Source organism: Orycteropus afer, unplaced genomic scaffold, assembly GCF_000298275.1.
Source record: "Orycteropus afer afer isolate SDZICR_OR568_19922 unplaced genomic scaffold, OryAfe1.0 scaffold00074, whole genome shotgun sequence".
In the NCBI taxonomy this organism is placed as follows: domain Eukaryota; kingdom Metazoa; phylum Chordata; class Mammalia; order Tubulidentata; family Orycteropodidae; genus Orycteropus; species Orycteropus afer.
The window spans coordinates 7329214-7343255 of NW_006921661.1; the positions used below are offsets into that span (position 1 = coordinate 7329214).

Below are 14042 nucleotides of genomic sequence, written 5' to 3' on the forward strand. Positions count from 1 at the left end.
TCAATGTTATCCATAATTTGTCATGATCCACACAATCAAATGCCTTTGCATAGTCAATAAAACACAAGTAAATATCTTTCTGGTATTCTTTGCCTTAAGCCAAGATCCATCTGATAACAGCTATGATACCCCTTGTTCCACGTCCTTAAACACTAGGAGCTCCTTAAGGCCTTATGACCAGTACAGGTAAAAATAACAACTAAAAATTGCATTGCCTGAATCTTAGTTCATTATTTCCTTCACTTAGTATCAAGAGCTGGTTTCATGGAAAATCTGTTTTAGCCTTTCTGAGGTACCTCACCTCTAAGGACCCTGCACGCACAAATAGGTAATATTAGCTCTGCACTTGTGCTTGAGTACTGGGGGAGCTAATTATAAGTTCAGAAATTATAGTGAGACTACCTCTGGCCTACATATGTAATTCTCAAAATTTTCTAAAATCTTCTTAAAGTACTATCCTCAGAACAAAGTGTTTCCTATGTACAGATTACTTTTTGCTAAATTTCTTATGAGGCAGAGCCTGAAATCATTATACCCTGTAAGTTACAATGCAGTTTTATCAATGTGACATGCCAAGATGGTGCCTTTTTCCTCTCCCCAGTCACACATCTCTTTCTTTTCAGGTCTCCAATGTGTTAGCTAACTAGTGACAGTACATTAGCTTAGTGCAGAGTCAGGCAAATTAAGAAATATAAGCCATTTCTGTTGGCGCTGACCTTGGTGTGACTGCTCAGGGCAACTGGGTATGTTTATTACTAGAGCTGCTACATTAGAAATAAGCATGTGCTGCTGTTACTCATTCAAAAAGCATTCCTTGAGCATACAGTATATGACAGGCATTAATAAGCCATGGTCGCCTTTACCTCCAAAGAGCTCACAACCAAGTTAAGGAGGAATGTAATGGCTAGAGCTGTGCTACTAAGCACATGAGGTGTGGCTAGATCAAATTGAGATATGTTCTAAGTACAAAATACATACTGTATTTCAAAGATTTAATATAAAAAGCATGTAAAATATCTCAATTTTTTTATGTTGGTATTACCTGTTGAAATGATAGTATTTTAGATATACTGGGTTAAATAAAATACATATTATTAATTTCATCTGTTTCTTTTTACCTAATTAATATGACTACAGAAAATTTAAAATAACATATGTGGCTTTCTTTATATTTCTACTGGACAGTGCTGGTCCAGAGACATGAAAAAGCCTGGCAATTATGGGCAAATCCTACAGCTACATCCTAAAAAGAAAGGAAGTACAAACAAGACACCAGCTAAATCACTTGGCCATTTAATAACTGCTAAGTAAGTACCTACATGTCAAGAATTGTTTCAGTCCAACCTAGATGTCCAACAACTGAGGAATGGATAACCAAACTTTGGTACATTCACACAATGGAATACTATGCAACGCTAAAGAATAATGTAGAATCTGCAAAACACCGCATAACGTGGATGAACTTGGAGGACATTATGCTGAGCGAAATAAGTCAGTCACAAAAGGACAAATATTGTATTAGTCCGTTATTGTGAAAGTTAAGGAAAGGTTTATATATTGGAGGACATTTTCTTTGTTGGTTACCAGGGGTGGGAGGGAAGGGGAGGGAATGCTGTTAGACAGATAGAGATAAATATTGATTTGGGTGAAGAGAAGGGCAATGTACCAAATGTGAGTGACCAATATGGCAGCATTGAGGATGAGAAAGACAGAGAGAGTTACATGGGCAGTACAAACAACAAATATGAACCCCTTTGTAAATACAATACTGAGTTGTCAATGAAAGCAAACATGGGTATAGGGACGGATAGATGGGTGAACAAGCTAAACAATTATGTATGTCTAAATGGAGAGTGTATCCAAGATCATATACAGGGTTGGCAGACAATGGGCCTCTCGAAGAGTATGAAGGGATGGACACTGGGAGGAGGTAACTATGGGGAGGAAGTGGGAGGGGAGCTGCTGCATTGTAAATTTTGGTCAATGACATGAGACAAAGTATATGTGAACTGCTGTATGAAAAGTGAATTTACTCTGTAAATCTTCACCCAAATCCTAATAAAAAAAAAAAAGAATTGTTTCAGTCATTTGGGAAATAAAAAGGAATAACACAATTCCTGTTCTCAAGGAATTCACAGTATAATAAAAGAGATAGGAAGGTACTTTTATATTCAAACCTAGTAATTCCCACTGCCAAGAACAAGGTAATACGTTCAGGGCCTTCCTAAACCCTACAGTCACAATGCTCCAGGTATCTAGTGCTGCATTCCCACTTCCTCCCATTTTTTGTCCTTTAGGCTCTCTAGTGGTCAAGAGTAATATATATCTGCTTGATACACACAAGAAGAGATGACAACTTCATTTTAGATATGAATGTTGCATCTTCCTTTGTAGTGTCTCCCCTTACACATGGGCTGTCCCACCCTAGAGAAAGGCTATTAGGAAGATCTATGCTTCGCAGCATTCACACAGACATATATCCTCTACTCTAGGCCAGGATATCATCAACTAAATATTGTTTACTTCCCAGTAGCTCACAAGTGCCATTAAAATATAAGGCATTATTTTTTTTAAAAAAAGAAACATTTTCCAAATATTTATGTGCCATCTCCATGTGCAATGTACAATAAGCTCTGCAAGGGAGAAAAACTGAGAAGCATTGTGGGTTTGGTTTTCTCCCACTATCTGAAAGAAGAGTGTTTCTATGAAAACTTTTATAAGCTGAAATGGCATAAAGTGAAAAAGTAATTATCATTAATTTATAAAGGGAAAATTTTTGAGTATTCTAGACCCCCCAAAAAACCCCTACTTAATTATACCAAACACATAAACTCTAAAATAACACAAACATGTAGTTGTTCACAGAAACAGTTCAAAACTATGGCAGCTTAATGCTGAGAATAGTTCCCAGGAAAGGAGCTTGGTATAGACACTCCTGCTACTCAGGATGCATACTGCCTCCTTAATGGCACACTGCAAAACAAATACTGAACACTAGTTGTCTTTTTTTTTTGTAAAAGAGAAAATCCTCTTCATATTTCTTTCAGCTAGTGAAAAGAGATACTAATGTAAGGTAGGTCTTTCGTAAAAGCAAACTGATGTAAAGCAAACTTTCAGAAAGCAAGGGATATCTGTATCTCTATCTAAAGTACCTGAATAATGTCTGTTTACTCACAACCCAATATAGAGATTACTGGATACAGACCCCTATACTTTTGAAAAGGCAAGTACTCCATTCCCCTCATTTAGTGCACATATATACAAATTCATAGTATTTGTTTCAAGAATCCATGAAAACAAGTCACACCTAGTTAAAAACCTCTGGTTTAAACGAATGACGATCTTGTCCCTGCTAAGATAAATATTCAGGTATCCACTCAAACCTCTTTCTTACATCAAGCCATATAGAAGAGTTAGACTGAGGTTCATCCAGAAGGAAACAATGATTGTGCCAAGATCAGCTTCTACTATCAACAACTTACTTACTGTGAACACAGCCCAGGATAGGGCAGAATGGCCTCCTCCGTGCAGAAGAAGTAGGACTGGACCTTCTGAACCACTCTTGTAAATGCGAAAAGTGTATGAACAGTTAAAGACGAAAGATCTAAGTTTTCACTCACAGATGTTTTCAACTATTTAGTCATAATAATACTGATAAGAAAACCCAGATAGTACTAAGCTACATGTAAAATTACAGACTTCCAAAATTAAGAGAAACTTAAATAGTTAAGCTTCTGAGACACCAAACCTCTGATTTTGAAGCATGGAGTCAGTATATACCCATTTTTCCAATAAAGGAGGAAAAAAAAATCTCTTTACTCTAATTGAAGAACAGTCTTTGGTTTCTAAAAGCTAAACAGGTTCAACACACTTGACTCTTAAAATTTTTCCCTGGACCCTTTAAGAAACCTATCAGGTTCAGGTATATATTGGGTAATTTAATTCTTAATCCTTTCCCATGCATTAGACAATTATAGCCAATGAGATATTGGCATGTACTTAAAGGAAATATTCTATGTTGTATAGGTGGGGAATAAAATGAAATAAATAACAAGAATAAAGAATATTTTAGAAACTTCCAAGTTTTCTAACTTAGACAATGTAATAAGCTTATAAAGAAAAAGCCATATATCATATATATGCAAAAGGATATATCTTTGCCAGTTTCATTCTCTACTTCCACGTCTTCCATGGACTCAAAATACTGACTCCAAGAAACAGGGGAAAAGTCCCGCTTTCTTCCAGGGCTAAGGGGTAAAGAAAAAGGTACATTTCAAGTAAAAATTATTTATGCATGAAAAGATAAAATCTTGGTCAACAAATGCTAAATGTAAATCTGAAATGAAAACAGCAAGGGTATTTTTTTCTTAAAGATATGAAGAGCTTTTATAAACAAAGCATCACATTAAAATGTCTAAATAAGCTCAAATATAGATTTAAGAATATTAATTTTAGAATTTTAGAGCATTAATTGATTGGATAATTTAATGAGAAATAAGTTCCATATATATACATACCACAAAACCCGCTAGTTTTTTCTCATTCCTCTTGGCTTAGGCTCATCTGTATCTTCTCACCCCATTTTAATAATATTCCTGTTATAACCATTTTGGTTACTATTGATTCTCACACCTTTAATCTCTCACACTCTTTCATACTTCTTTTTGTCATTTCCTAAACAAGCAATGTACAACATTCATGGAGGAGAAAGAGCAATATTAATACCCTAAATTATTAGGAATTTATCCAAAGGTATGCTCACACAGAAGTAAAATGACTTATTTATTCTATGTTTGTAATAGAGGAAAACTGGAAACAACTAAAATGTACATCAGCAGGAAATTGGCTAAATTAATGGTGGTATATAAAGAAATACTATTCAGTTGTAAAAAGAAGGAAAAAATTATTATGTACTAATGAAATTCTTTATATATGAATATGTAAAATAAACAATGTATATGCCACCATTTGGGTAGAAAGAACTATATAAAAATAATTATATATGTTGAAGGATACCAACCATCACCATAGTCATTTTTAGAATATTTTTAGCACCCTAAAAAGAAACCCTGTATCTTAGAAGTCACCAGTTTTCCCACCCAAATCTTCCAGCCCTAGGTAACCACTAATATACTTTTTGTCTCTATGAATTTGTCTATACATTTCATATAAATGGAATCATAAAATATTTATCCTTTAGTGTCTGATTTAATTCACTCAGCCTATGTTTTCAAGGTCTATTCATGTTGTAAGCATGTATTATAACTTCATTCCTTCTTACAACTCAGTAATTCATTGTATGTATATATTGCATTGTATTTATCCATTCATCTGCTAATAGACACTTGGGTTGTTTCTACATGTTTTTAAAGATAGGTAAAATACAGTGTTAGTTGAGAAACAGTATGTTTTGAAACTCTGAATTGAACTAATCTCATTAGTAATTTATGAACAATGAACTCTATTTTCAAAGCATGTATAAGAAAAGTTTCTTATAAAAGTAACCTATAAACCATATTAAACATGAATAACTTTTTTATGTCATCAGAAGGATGTTAGGCTCATTTGATACTCCCACATAGTACAAGTTGGTAGTAAAACAAATCAGCCAGTTAAAATATCTCAGTGAGGTCAAAGAATTGATGCTTTCCCTTCTTCTGAACAATTCAGTTCTAAAACCATTAAGAACAGAATAAGGAAGGTTTAGAGAGGTCTGTGTGTGTGTGTGTGTGTGTTGGGGGGGGGTTGTGGTTGCACTGAATGGAGCATCAGCCAGAGCAAGAGAGAATAGTCTGATGTAAGGATTCAGAGCCCCAGCAGGTAGGGAGGGTGTTGCAGTGAAGGAGTGGTCGGTCCGGAAGATCAGAGCATGAGTGGACCTACTATGGGGTATTGAAACCCAAATAGGAAGAAGAGGATATTCATGTGGTAGCCTCGTGTTGTGGGGGTTAAATCTTAAGCAAGTTGGGAAGGGTGTCCACACTGAAGGGTAGCCCAGCCTGGGGTGGTATCAGAGCCCAAGCAGAGTAAGAAGAATGTCCACACCAGGGGGTGATCTGGTTTAGGAATTAGAGGCTGAGCACTGTGAAAAAAGTACCTACATGCTGGTGGAGGCAGGAAGGGAGGCTGGTCTCAAGTGGGTTATAAGATCCCAAGTGGAGTGTCCCATGTGGCGAAACAGACTGGTGTAGAGTGTCACAACCCGAAAAGGTGAAGATGTCCACAATGAGGGATGGCCTGAGTGGAGTGTCTAAGCCAAAGTGGGATGAAAAGGGGATCCATGCAGGATTAGGGGACAGCTTGGCATGGCAAGTTAGAACCCAAACAGAGCAAGGTAAACATTTAAGCATGGAGCCAACCCACCATGCGATGTCAGAGTTAAGCAGAGTTAAGGAAGGTATTCATGTGTGGGACAAAGTTGGGGCACAGGACCAGAATGAAGAGTCAGAGCCTAAGCAAGGAGGGATGTTCTTATGGGGAGGAGGTGACAGAGATAGGAGATATCTGACTGATACACTTATATGTAAATACATTATGAATAACAGAAACCAGGTTTCTCACTGTTGAAGAAACCAAAACCCACTGGCATTGAATCAATTCCAACTCATAGTGATCCTACAGGACAGAGCAGAACTGCCTCATAGTGTTTCCTAGGCTGTAAATGTTTTTGGAAGCAGTCTGCCTCATCTTTCTCCTATGGAGTGGCTGGTGGGTTCGAACTGCCAACCTTTCAGTTAGCAGCCAAAAGCATTAACCACTATGCCACCAGAGCTCCTCTGGTGAAAAATGAAGTTACAAGTATAGAAAAAGAGAAAACTAGAACAAACCATATGGTGATATATTGAAATTGAATGTATGCATGTAAACTCATTTCAATGTATACAGATAGATACAGAAATAAGTAGATGTACAGTTCTTTAATATTTATATAATACAGATATATACCATTTACACTATACCCAACAACTCTGTAAATACAGGTACCTACTACTTCCGTAGTGATACTGCCTCGGAAACCCAAGGAGGGGTCGCTATGAGTCGGGGCCGACTCGACGGCAAACAACAACAACAACATATAAATACACGGGAGCTGTGGTGGTGTAGTGCCTAAGGCACTTGACTGCTAACCAGAAGGTTGGCGGTTCAAACACACCAGCCACTCCTCAGAAGGAAGGTTGGGCAATCTACTTTCGTAGTGATACCATCTCAGAAACCCAAGGAGGGGTCACTATAAGTCAGAGACAACTCAACGGCACATAACAAACATAACATATAAATATGTCAAATAATGTATGTATCTGTGTAGATGTATATTTCACTGAGAGGGCATGGGAGCAGCAACAATCCAATAGCAAGATGCATACCTAGTACTCAGATTGTGACTTCTAAATATAATTTTCCACTAAAAGAGCTGATGCTAGAGGCTGATTAAGAAAAGTGCAAGATGGGCCTGGAACATATTGTGTTAAAAAGCATGAAAGTGTTTCCAAACTTAGGGCAATTTAAGCATCAAAATAAATAATGATAGTAACAGATTATAACCTATTGAATGCAATCAAAACACACACACCCCCAAGTCAATGCAGATATAAACAAATGAATAAACCTAAAGTTGGATCGTTTCAAAATACATCCCCACAAAATACTGTATTTCTCAATTAAAATGGAAAAAAGAGTAACTTCATAGTTGTTGTTATGTGCTGTCGAGTCGGACCCGACTCATATAGTAGAGAAGTCTAATGAACACTACTGTAATCAGTAATGGGACAACTGAAATCATGCATCACCTGATAGAATTCAATGAGAAGCTCATTCTAGGACATTCCTGCTATAGATGCATAATCTGAATCTAATTGTGGAAACATCAGACAAATCTAAATTAAGATACCTTCTAAAATATAATTGGCTGATAACTTACAAAGTGTCAAGGTCATAAAAGTCTGGAAAGACCTGGCTTTTAGTAGATACTGAAGATACGGCAACTAAAAGCAACACATGATTCTAAATTAGATTCTTTTGGTATAAAAGACATTTTTGGGACAACTTATGAAACTCAAATGGAGTCAGATGAGTATATGATAATAATGTATTAATATTAATTTCCTAACTATGATTGTCATATTGTGATTATGTAAGAGAATATGTTTTTTTGTAGGAAATACATACCAAAAAGTTGTTGTTGTTACATGCCGTCGAGTCACACCTGACTCACAGTGACCCCTCCTTGGGTTTCTGAGGCAGTATCACTATGGACGTATGTTGCCCTGTCTTCCTTCCAAGGAGTGGCTGGTGGGTTTGAAACGCCAGCCTTCTGGTTAGCAGTCAAGTTGCCTTAGGCACTACGCTACCAGAGCTCTCCACACCAAAAGTAATTGGGGGTAAATGGGCCATCAGGTAAGCAAGTCACTCTCAAGAGATTCAGGGAAAAACATTTCTTTGTATTGTGATTGTTTCAAAAAGAGGAGAGAGGAAGACTTAAGAAAGAAAAAATGAAAGTGATACTAACATGCTTCCATTTATAAAAATACAGAAACCATAAGAAAGCATACTTCCAGGACTGGCATATGTAAAACTCAGTACCCATATCCATACAGTGGAATATTATTCAGCCATAAATAGGAATGAAGTACTTATACATGTCATAACATGTATGAACCTTTGAAAACATACTAAATGAAAGAAAGCCAGTCAAAAAAGGCCACATAGGAAAACCCACTGAATTGTAAGCTTTAAAAGGGTGGATTTTGCAATATGTGAATTAAATCTCAATTAAAAAAGAAAGAAAGAAAAACTCAGTATTAGAATTTAGAAAAGGTTCTTCCTAAAACAAAAAACAATGTCTGCATATCAAGTTAATTACTTGTCTTATGGAACAGCTGGATTTGGGATTTGATTATTTTCTTTATTCAATAAACATTTATTACAAGTCTATCTACTAGGAACCTCAAAGGGCTATGAATTTATGATAATGGGGGAAGAATAACTCAGAAAAGGAGGGCGAGAATGGTTGCCAAGCCGAAGAATATAATCAGTATCACTAAACTGTACATGTATCTTTTTTTTTTTTACACTATACATGTTGGAACTGATGAGTTAGTGTATGTTTTGCCGTGTATATTCTCAACAACATGCTATGTACCATCCTAACTCCCTGGAAAAAAAGCTGAAAAAGATAAGGTCCCTGCCTTGGAAAAACTTAAAATCTAGTAGTGGAGTTAGGTAAGAAGAACTATTATAATAGAGAGAAGCCTGGGGTGCTATGGAACACAGATGTGCATCTAAGCCATCCTGGGGATCCAGAAAAAAAAATGGTGACCTCATTTTTAAAATACATATATAAAAAAAATATATATTACACACACTATAATTATACTTACCTGCTACAAAGAGTTATGACAATGAAAAATAATGTTGCAGATTATATTATACACTCAGTCAATAAACCTTAGCACATCTTATTATGAATGCTCTTAGCCAACGAGCACTGTACTATGCTAAGAATTTTGGCTTTTTCCTAATAGTTACAAAGAATCACTGAAAGATTTCACGTTGGGTGTGACATAATCAAGTTTATATTTTAAGAAGATCTGTGGCAGCTTTGTGGAGGATACACTAGAAGAATCCCACAATGGGACGTGGCCGCAGGGGGGTTTACAGCAGCGATGATAATGATGGGAAGGAGTAGGAGGGTGGAGTGTGAAGGAATAATCAAAGACTATTCTTATGTTTCTCTGATGCCATTCCCACAGAACACAGAAAGCCTTTTTAAAAGAGTTCCAATTTATTAAATAGGAATTCATTATATGTTTGTAATCCTGTTACTTTTCTATGTTGGCCATTGGTTAGTATATTAATTGTCTCATAACTGGGCATCACAGAATCCATAAATAGAAATAGTAGCATTTCACATTACGTCTTGCTTTAGACAGAACAGGATACTTGGCCCAATATATGACATGGTTTCAATCAAATAAAAACTTAACTCACTTAACACCATTTTTAGGTAAGATACCTAATCCATGGGAACTTCCAATCTAAACCACACAAAAATAGACCATGCTTTAAGTGGATAGATAAAGACAGACAGCCCATGCACAGGAAGAAGAACTGTAATCTTACACCTCAGTAAAGAACTCTGCTTTGCCTAAGTTAAAAAAAAAAGCTTAAATTTTATTTCTACCACCCATCCTACAATGACAATAGCATAATTAATAACTTCTTCTTCCAGAGCCCTAAAAGTAAAGAGAAAAAAAGAATGAGGAAAATTTTTCTTAAATGATCTGGGTTCAAACAAAATCACAGCCTGTGAGACATCATTAATGAAGCAAAAAAGAAAACAGAATGCAAGGCTTTTTGAAGTTTTACAAAGGCTAAATGTAGCTGCTCACCCTTATAATCAATGTGTATGACATAACCCAGCAATCAGACCTTACATAAATTACAATTATACCTAGACAGTAATACAACAGGAAGAAAACAAGCAAGTTTAGGGTCAGAGTTTAAGGCTTGTGTCAGACTAGGTTCTCTAGGGAAACAAAACCAGTAAAGTTTATATACACGGAGAAAGGGAAATTTATCTTAGAAAAATGGATCACACACTTATAGAAGCTGGCAAGTTCCAAGCTCTTGGATCAAATGTGTTCTGGTTAGCTAGTGCCGCTCTGACACGAATGTATCACAAATGGGATGGCCTTAACAAACAGGAGTTTATTCTCTTACAGTTTGGAGGCTTTAAGTCCAAGTTCAAAGTGCCAGGCTCTAGCGGCTGGGTGAAAGTCCCTCAGCCTTGGGCTTCAGCTCTGCCTCCAGCTCCCAGCCCGCTGAAGCTACAGGCTTTTCTTCACCCAGACAGCTGCTGGTTGCTGAGGCTGCCAAGCCCAAGGTTGACAAGTAACAAGGCACAGTCCCGATATTACCAATCACACGGCAGGCCATTCATTTAAGTCCATTTTAAGTCCCAGGTTGGCTGAGCATGTCAGGCAGCTAACAACATGGCTATATGCAGGGTTCAAGGTGCCATAAGCTAGAGACCATTCCCCAAGGCTTCTGCAGGAAGCAGAACACATTCCCTAAGGCAGCTACTCATAGTAGATTACACCATGGAGTTGATTGCCAGTCTCATCATGGTGAATACCACATCCAGCTGCCCAACCACTCAACCAGGCCCTACCAAGTTGACACAAAACTGAACTGACACAAAACTGAACTACCACAAAATGTCAAGCTGGAGGCTTTTCCCGACTTGCAGCTACAGGGGCTGAGGAGCTCAAGGTTGGCAGCAATATACTCGCTGTTGACTCCAACGAATGACGAATCCAAGATCTCCAGGCCAAATGGTGGATTGTTCCCTCACGGACAGCTGTAGACAGAACAACAGAACCCCGATCCACAGAAGAGTGTCTCTTTCCCCAGGATGTCCATAAATATACTGGAAGCAGGCTACACCCCTAGGGAAACTCCCTTTCAACGGACTGTCTGCTCAAAACATATACATTTGATCCCATCACTGGAACAACCCACATCACAATTGCTTAAACCAAACAGAATTATGGTCCAACCAAATTGACACACAGCTCCAACTATCACAGTTCACTCCTTGTCAACTGGCAGTTGTACAAATCTTCTTAACCATATATAATCTCTAAATAAAGACAATTATAAAGTCATATTTGTGCCTAACATGACACCCTAACACATGTACAACCAAAACACATTAACCTTATTTACATTTCACAGTTCATTACAGAAGGAAACAAAAATATGTGATGCACATATATACAATGAAGAAATATAACAAAACCACAGTTCTCATTTCTGCAACTAGTCACGTGGTCGCAGCTGATATTCAGAACTACCTTCTTCCATCACCTATTCTGTATTTCCCTTGCTCTCAGCAAGCACCTCAGCTGGTCGTGGTTCTTTGCCTGGTGGGGTGACCAAAACCTTCATTCCTGAAGGGTCTGGGCCATTAGCAGTCATATCAGAATTGGGTTGCTGCAATTTTCTATTGACTTTAATCACAGGGCATGATAGAATGAGGAATGGTTCCATATCTTGGACTCAGTGTTGGTCTCTGCTGCTAGCAGATTGGGCACTTAGCAGTGGTGGTAGCCAAATCAGCCTTGGTAAGTAGGAGTCCATGTTGCTGAGCTCATGCATAACTTCCATCCCTGCCACCATGGCCACTTTGTTCATGAGCCCATTGGGCAATGATAGGAGTAACTGGGGAAAAAGGATGGCTGGTTTCCACTGAACGTGTCATCCAATCCACCTGATTGTTAAAGTCCTCCTCTGCCAAAGTCACCTTTTGGTGGGCATTCACATGAGATACAAATATCTTTACTCCTTTGGCCTTAGGCACTACGCCACCAGAGCTCCCTAATTTGCTTATATAAGCAACTCTGAAGAGAGATCAATCCACATACCTCTTCCTCACATTTCCTTGTCACCAATTTTCCAATCATGCTCCTTTCAAGTCCACTCAACCAAGCCATTAGCCACAGCCCATGAATCTGTATATAATCGCACATCTGGCCATTTCTTATTTCACGTGAAGTGAACAGCTGTATGCACGTCTCGAAGTTCTGTTCATTGGGAGGATTTCCCTTCACCACTGTCCTTCAAGGAAGACCCAGAAAGGGGCTGCAGTGCTGCTGCTGTCCACTTTCAAGTGGTGCCTGCATATGGCGCAGAACCACCTGTAAACCAGGCATGAGTTTTCTCTTCTTCAGTCAACTGATCATAAGGAACTCCCCATAAGGCCATAGGTGCAGACTGGGAAAGGGAAGGTAATGTGCCTGGAGTGAAGACCATAGGCATTTGGGCCACCTCCTCATGCAACTTACTTGTGTCTTCAGGTCCTGCTTGAGCCTGACCTCTGATATACCACTTCTATTTAATGATAGAGTGCTGTTGTGCATGTCCAACTTTATGACTCTGTGGGTCAGACAACACCCAGTTCATGATGGGTAGCTCAGGCCTCATGGGGACTTGGTGGCTCATGGTTAGGTGTTCATTCTCTGTTGTTGTTGTTATGTGCCGTTGAGTCAGACCTGACTCCTAGCAACCCCTTCTTGGGTTTCCGAGGTGTTATCACTACAGAAGTACATTGCCCAACCTTCTTTGCGAGGAGTGGCTGGTGGGTTTGAACCACCAGCCTTCTGGTTAGCAGTGAAATGCCTTAGGCACTACGCCACCAGAGCTCCCTAATTTGCTTATATAAGCAACTAATTTAATTACAATTCAATTAAACAGATGTTTGAGTATGCCCTCCATGTCAGCTCTTAATACATTTTCTGGGCACTAAGGAAATCACCAGGACAGAAGTTCCCATTGATGACTAAACTTGGTTTTTGTCCTCAAGTAGCTCATGCCTGGGGGAAAATAAAGTCACTTTACGCTACAGTTATGAAAGAAATAAGCCTACTGTGTGATGAGCACTCATAGATGAAATACCTAATCTTACTTTAGGCACATATGGGGGTAGAATCAGGCCAGGAAAGGATTTAAGAAGATGATTACTGGTATGAAGATTTTATTAAATTGAAAGCTATAAAATTCCAAAGTACAATTCTTATTAAGTATTGACCTGGATAGAGAAGAGGCAAAAGGTACAAATCTGCTTGCTATTTAATTATCTGATAAAAGATTACAATTTTCCAATATTCAGTGGGAAAAAAAAATGTGAGTACAGAGCCTCTCCTACTTAAAGATGGGTCTGTATTTTGTAACACAGTTTGTAAAGTAGGTTGTTGATTAATGTATTATGAAATATTACAAGGCTCTCTGGGTATCGCTCTCCTCAAGTCAACTTAACCACAGGCCATTTGTAATGAAATTAAAATAATAATAATGTTGTGGTTCAGGTGAATAACACAGAAAGCTGACGAAAAAGTGGCTTTACGTATCTTAAACCATGGTTTTTTTGTTTAAGGAAAAGCTGGTTTAATTAAGGGGATGAGAAGGATTAAATGAAATAAGCCAAGCATGTATACATACTAGGCTTTACAAATATTAACACAACCCTGAATTATATTTTCTTT

At 38.0% G+C, this 14042-nt stretch overlaps 1 protein-coding gene across 1 annotated transcript in view; it reads right to left on the bottom strand.

Annotated features, from left to right (window-relative positions):
- The window catches only part of PPME1 (protein phosphatase methylesterase 1), an 84276-nt gene that overhangs the window by 42948 nt on the left and 27286 nt on the right, over nt 1-14042 (bottom strand). The window contains exons 2-3 of the mRNA XM_007940947.1: nt 4154-4247; nt 3487-3579 (exon numbers count right to left, since the gene is read on the bottom strand). Coding sequence (XP_007939138.1) covers nt 3487-3579; nt 4154-4247 — 187 coding nt within the window. The remainder of the gene's footprint in view (nt 1-3486; nt 3580-4153; nt 4248-14042) is intronic.